Source organism: Morus notabilis, unplaced genomic scaffold (genome assembly GCF_000414095.1).
Source record: "Morus notabilis unplaced genomic scaffold, ASM41409v2 Scaffold931, whole genome shotgun sequence".
NCBI lineage: Eukaryota > Viridiplantae > Streptophyta > Magnoliopsida > Rosales > Moraceae > Morus > Morus notabilis.
In genome coordinates, this window is record NW_010360641.1 from 167,509 (window position 1) to 174,705 (window position 7,197).

The 7,197-nt window shown below is 33.6% G+C and overlaps 1 protein-coding gene across 1 annotated transcript; it reads right to left on the minus strand.

Annotated features, from left to right (window-relative positions):
* Positions 1-2,468: 2,468 nt before the first annotated feature.
* LOC21388695 (SEC12-like protein 1) lies at positions 2,469-6,637 on the minus strand. The gene is made up of 10 exons (XM_010096881.2): positions 6,234-6,637; positions 6,004-6,104; positions 5,207-5,339; positions 5,027-5,118; positions 4,458-4,557; positions 4,280-4,352; positions 4,075-4,195; positions 3,801-3,920; positions 3,161-3,231; positions 2,469-3,085 (listed from the first exon to the last, which is right to left on the minus strand). Exons 1-10 carry the CDS (start codon positions 6,411-6,413, stop codon positions 2,886-2,888), a joined length of 1,191 nt encoding a protein of 396 aa, XP_010095183.1. The 5' UTR covers positions 6,414-6,637; the 3' UTR covers positions 2,469-2,885.
* Between the last annotated feature and the right edge of the window lie 560 nt (positions 6,638-7,197).

Genomic DNA, 7,197 nt, shown 5'->3' on the forward strand with positions numbered 1-7,197 from the left:
AAAAGAAGAAAGAAGCTTTACACGCGGATTGCGTTAGCAGTTATTTATAGTGTACGGATGTGAGGGTCTTTTTGCTTTGCTTTTGGAGGTTTTTAATTGTTTTTTTCTTTTTTAAAAAATAATAATAATTTGGGACATTTTTCGTAAGGCTTTGCTGACAGTGGCGAGTTAAAGGCGGATAAACTTTTAGGTGACCTCTTCTTTCTTTCTTTTGTTTTTTAATCAAAAATGAAAAAAGAAAAACTTTTAAGGGTTGTTCTTTTAGAGTGTAACTTGAGTGTAGTTTTTGAGTTGAATTTGAGTTATAACTTGAGTTAAAGTTATAACTTGAATAAAATTGAGTAAAATTGAATAAAGCTGAAACTTAAAAGAACGTGAACTTGAATAAAGTTGAAACTCAAGTTGTCTTTTTTTGAGTTTTTTAGACAAAAAAATATGCCCTTAGAATCGTTAAAAAAAAGAGAGATTTTTTGAGATAAGTCAAGTTTTTTTAATTATTAAATCTATATATTTTTAATATTTACATAATTTTATACAAATTTAATAGTTAAAAAACTTAACTTATATATCAGAAAAAATCCTTAAAAAAAAGAAAAAAAGAGAAAAATAACATATTTTTAGGTTGGAGTTAAAATCATAACAAATATTATACATCATGCTTCAAAAATTCCTATAATGCCAATGTCTCCTTCTCTTCCCAAACTACCTCAACACTAATTTCTTAACATCTACCGCCGCCAATGAGGAACTCCGGCTGCACCATGTCAATGACGTCCGTAGTGATGACGACGAGCACGATGCTACTTTGATCGTGACGATTCTGGTGAACCCATTGGCGTCGCACATCTCTTTCACGAGATCGACACCAGCAAGAGAGAGAGAACGAGAAAAGAGAGTGAGCCAACGGGTAGAGAGAGATAAGGAAATTTTTTTTAAAGGATTATTATTACTGGTGCCTCTTAAACTTTAGGATCATTCTCAGTTTATCCTACGAACTTTAAAAACTCTCACTTTACCCTCATGAACTTTGAATTATTTTCACTTAACCCCCTTTGTTGTAATTTTTGTTAAAAATTGATAGAAAAAAAGAGAGTAATGCAATCGCGTGGTAAAACTGTTTCAATTTCCGTTAGAAACAAACATATAAGAACCACATGACAACACTTAACCTCTCTTTTTTCTATCTGATTTTAACATAAATTGTAACAGAAGGGGCTAAGTGAGAACAATTCAAAGTTTAAGGGAAAAAGTGAGAGTTTTTGGCCTCGTTCATTTTACTGATTTGAGTTTTCAGTTTTAGGTTTCTACACTAAAAGGCTCTCAGAAAATGTTACATCTAACTTTTTTTGTTACAGTGAAACGCTCTCAGAAAATGTCACATCTCAAGTCGAATTGAAAACTCAAATCCGCGAAGTGAACGAGAGCTTTAAAATTCAGGAGGTAAACTGAGAATGACCTTAAAATTTAAGGATATTAGTGATAATAATCCTTTTAAAATTTGAGGATTTTTCCCAAACCCTAACTCAAATAAGGGTAAAATAGGAAAATAAATATTTTTTTTTAAAAATCTGCTATCTAAATTTTAAAGCTATTTTGTTTTAAGACAGACATCATTTCTACTTTGTCTTTGCATTCATCTTTTTAGATTGGTGTGGGTTTATAACTGTTGTATTTAATTAAAATTAAATTAGAATATAAAAAAATGTGTAAAATAAATAATTATTTAGCTGTTGAAAATATAAATTTATGAGAGTTCATTTTTTTTTAATAACCACTGTAAAAATCTGCTCAAAATATTTCGTTTATATTTTTTTGTTTTTTTGGAAGACTTCGTTTATACTTTTTGGTGTGAATAAAGTAATATTTCATTCAATAAATTTTTAGAGCTTTTTTTGTTTTGTTTTTTGTTTAACTCACTTTTAACCTTTGATTAACTCTTTAATCTATCAAATTGTCTTAAATTACTCATTCCATTGTTAAAATCCAAACAGAAAGCCGTCTCCACCTGCTGCCAACAGTCTTTTGTCGAAATTATACTAAAAGAGTTGGATAGATTGTTAAGTGACCGTTACTCCATTAAGTTGAGTACTGTTAAGTAACCGTTAATTTAGGGTATGAAAATACCATTAATTCGCTTCTTAAATTAACAAATAAATATGTTAAGATATTATCGTTAAAATGGAAATTAATGATATTCTCACTCCAAACTAATGGTCACTTAACAATACTCAACCTAAAATATGATAAAACTACATATTTACTCCCTAAAACTGCATATAATTTTCCTACTGCTTATAGATTAGTTTCTTTTTACCCTTCATTTTACACACAAAAAAAAAAAGATGATAATGGAAAAGAAAAAGAGATTCTGGTAATTACGGTTTTGGGCTTCTTTAGGGGAATTAAAGGTAATAATAACACAAATAGATCTATATAAAATCGTTGCCTACAACGTTCGTAATCCACAATTTCTGAGATAATTCCAACTGACTGTGCTTCCAAAAAGATAATAGTAGCAAGACATATAAATCAAATGAAAAAAAAAAAAGATTTTCTACGGCTGATGTATTAGTATGTCAGATTTTTTTAACCGTTGCGTACTTTTTAACTTATACATGACCTAACAATATGTCGAACGTACGGGAGAAGATCTAAAAAAAAAGCTTCCTAGTTAAGTAAAAAGACTAGAAATATAGATGGAAAAACACATAAAGGCAGCTTACATTCTTTGCAAGATTTCCTCAAAAGAAGAGCAAAGAAAGAACGTCCGTGTTAGGATGATTTCTTTCATAAATGACATGTCTGAACTAAAACCAACTTGGAGAAGAAAAAGGCATTTGTTGCTCAAGCTATTTCCTAAGAGTACAACAGAATCATTGAGATCTTCACATATCTACCGGACCAAATGGATCATCAGAAGAAGACTGGGAGTGGGAATCACCAAATAAAGTGCTTAACTTTGGTCCTCCCGGTTGATTCTTCCCAAGAGGGAAGTTCCAAAATGAGTCCGAGTTCTCCATGAATATGTAGAATGCGAGAGCCGAAGCCAGAAATAGTCCCAAGAGCAGCGCGTAGATCTGCCATTCTGCGAATTTCACATAAAATATTTAGAAAAATGTGTGTGTGTGTGTGTGAGAGAGAGAGAGAGAGAGAGAGAGACCTTTCCAATCGGCAGGGACATTTAGTTTGGTCACCACAGCCCCCCATTCAGTAGAAGTAGTAAGAACAACCCTGAAAGAAAGCTCAAAAGTTAGCACCCAAATCTAAATGGACTAAATTGCATTGATTAAAGCTGCTACTCGAAAAGTAATCTCTAGCATTAAAGTCATGCCCTTTTACAAGTTAATATGTCCTTTCAAAATGATATATGAACTTCCATTTAAGAAATGTTATGCTCCCCGAAATTCTTCAAAATCAGAACCTACCGTTTCTGGCCAACAAACCAGTGGAAACAGGTCAAATTCAATTTTACAGAACTAGTTATCATTCTGGCAACATTCAATATTTTACCCACTTAACATTAAGTTGCGTTTCTTTTATTAAAATTAATTATATTCCACAAAAGCAAACAAGATCAAAGATAATCTATCCATAAGATAACACCTCTAGTGAGATTTGAACCCTCTAATAGTGCATATATTACGGCATTTAAAGGTAACACGTAAAAATGTACTCCATTATCGTCGCTTACTAGTGATAAACAAAGTCCTTTTAATTTCTTAACATTGAAGATAAACTACGGAAACTTAAAAGACTCAACATTGGAGTAAATTAAAGATTAGCCCGTCTGGTGGTCTTACCTTTCACTGGGACAAAACTCTAGTGTTTCAATGCATGTACCCAGATGTAACCTTTTACTCCAGTGGCAAATCCCCATTTTCTTTACATCAACTACACATACATCTCCATCTTTGCTCCCCCTACAGTTAAAAGAAAAAAAATAAAAAAATAAAAAAAAGGACATATAGGCTAAATGATGCCATGAACAATAAAAGAAACCTTGACACTCCTCAAATCAATAAAGCACGCAATAATCCAAAAACAGAAACTAAATTTGCAGTTTTGAGTTCTTACAAAGCGAGATATTTCCCATCCTTGCTGATGGACATTATGGAAGCAGGCTTTTTAAGTAGCCTCTTATGTCCAATTCTATTCCATGTACTTATATCCCAAACTGCAGTAACTGCCTTATCACCTGTTTAAACAATGGAATAAATTTTAAGAGTCTATAAGATGAGATAGAAACATGAACAATATTTACTAAAAGAAGGTGAAAAACCTTTTTGAACAGTGCAAAACAGAAATGGTTTTGTCCCATCCTTGGAAAAGCGACATAGTTGAATCTTTTCATCCTGCAGAGATTTAAAAAAAAAGAAAAAAAAAAAGAAAAACTATAAGACACAAGATTAAGAGTTCAATCACCATACTAGAACCAAAACTTAGCTAAATACACATACTGAGTTGCGGGTCAAAGTTGTCAAGGGAAAGCCATCTTCTGTCTTCCATATTCTTGCGAAACCATCAGTAGATGTTGAAACTAAAAACTCTGAGTCCAGGCTGGAGAGTGAAAAGCAGGCCAAAATTAGATACGGCAAATGCCAATATCTTTTTCCAACCACTTCAAATCACAAAAGAATTGAAGAATAACATAGAAAAGATTAAAAAAAAAAAAGTCTCAATGGATCGCCAAAAAGCTAAGCAAAATTCTTTGTTTTGTGGAAGAACCAAGTCAAGAAATATTGTTGCCTTTATCATACAATCATACTCTGACTCTGATGCTGAAGCAGCACATTCCTTTCCATGCCTCAAACAATCATAGAGTTATCCAAGCAATGGAAAAACTTAAATCATCATGTTGCAGCTTTCCGGTCTGACCAAACAAAACTATTCCTACTTTTGAACTTATTACATAAATAATTAAATATTGTTTTGTTAAATTAAACTTTTTCTTGAAAAGCAACTTCAAACACAAGGGCAATTTATATATGGAGGGAGAAAAGAAAGTCAACAAAAAAAGTGTACCAACCTAAAATCCATATCCAGAACCGACTTGTGTGCCTTGGGTTCATCTAAAATGATTCGAAGGCTTGGCCACTCCAAAATTCTTAGATGCCCATCCTATAGACGATAAGATCACGGTATATGTCAGAACATTTCAAAGTGGCAATATGAGAGAGCAAAGATTAGTAAATATTTCCTTAGTTACCTCACCACCAGTGGCAAGCTTAGAACCATCAACACTAAAAGCTAGACAATTCTGTGGGCCAACACCTTGGAGAGGTGGTAGTTCTTTTGCCAAGATCTTCGCATTCGATTTGTGACCATACAACTCTATCAATCTGCACATTCAACAGGAAAAAAAAAAAAAAAAAAAAGAAGCAAAAAATCATCATACAAAGTACAACATCAAGATTTCTGTAGGAGTCATAGATAAGTGAACATAACAAAGTGGAAATGGGAATGATCCTAAAAATAACAACAACAGCAACAAAGTGGCAGGTTAACTTAAAATGGTATCAATTCTTATTTCTTTAAAAACGAAAAAAAGAAACTTTGAAAATTGGTGTTTTACAACAATGTGAGTCAACATATTCAGCTTTAGTAACTATATAAACATGGTACTAAATTCATATAGGCAAGATAATGAAATTGACAAGACAACGGTACTCACTAATTTAGGGCCCAATATACTCAAACTCTGCCGCTAGAGTGTTTTCCAAAAAATTTGAATTTCAAATCTCAAAATCAAAAATCATGATTTGAGTATATGTTCCAAATGGACCCTAATGTGTTTTTATTCAACAAAATAGGAACAATAAACCACATTTAAACACGAAACGTTTCAGGAGACACCCCAAAAAAAAAAAAAAATATTAGCACCAATTTGAGCAATACCCGTAACTCCATGAACACAACAATAGAACATGACATATTCGGCCAAAAAAAATTTTAAAAAAATGAAAACAATGAAATATCAAGAAAATTAATATTGATATAACTCACTTGCAGCCACCTTTGGTTGTAGAGCAAACGACGTCGTCCCCGCTCGGATGCACCGCTATCGAAACAGGATCTCCTTCCACTTCTTCCAACACATGTGTAACCTAAACCCCCAAAAATATCCACGATTAAACACTTTTAAAAAATATATCTTTATATTTGTCGTTCCAAATAATTCCATTTTCCAATAGAAGAACATCAGAGAGAGAGAGAGAGAGAGAGAGTAAAGAGACCAGAGGAGAGGAGGATAGAGAAATGGTGTTGGGATCGAAGGAGAAGATCTCGATCACGGAACGCGTGGAATTCCCACGCGCCGACCTTCCAAGAATCGCCATGTTTGAATTCTCGGGTCGTCGGATCCACGCCCCGCACGTCACCGGACCCTTCTGCGACGCGCCTCCGCCGACCTCCATAAATTCCGATTTCCCACAAAAACCAAGAATTGAAAAACAAATAATAAATATTTATAAATGGATAAAATAAATCAAACTCTTTTTTCTCTAAATCCTCAGCAAAAGAACTTCTTTATAGAAACGGTGAGGTACAAGGCGGACACAACGTGAGAGTGATTGCGTGGGAGTTTGGGGGCTTTGACAAACGGAAATGTCCGAGAAAGGATGAGCGAGGGGTGGGTCCCACAAGGCAACAAGGAAGAGAAGAGATGACGGAGGGAGATGATTACAACAATGTCAACGGTCAACGCTTGGGGGGTTTTTTGGGGATATTCAGCGAATATCACGCGGGAAAAAAGAAACCGCGAGAGATAGGAGCAATCATTTCCTGCGACGTAAGCTCTTCTGCCTCGCCTGCACTTGCCTTTCCGCACATAGCCGCTGGCCCAAGAAAGACACTAAATGGGCTTGTGATTATTAGGCCCAGTACCATTTTTGAAGAGGAGAGTTGTACAACCACTCCCTCAGAATAGTAAAACAAATTATTTTTACGGAAATAGTAAAAAATACGTCAATATGAAAAATTTAAAAAAGTATATAGGTCAATTTTTAGTTATAGAAATTAATAGACCATAATTTATTAAGTTATAGGATAAAATTAGATAAATTATGAACAAACTTATCAAGTTATGGTTCATAGTCAGACAAATTATGGACAAAAATCGTGAATTATGGATAATAACTTGTTAAGTTATAGTTCATAACCAGACAAGTTATGGACAAAAACAATAATTTGGCCTATTTA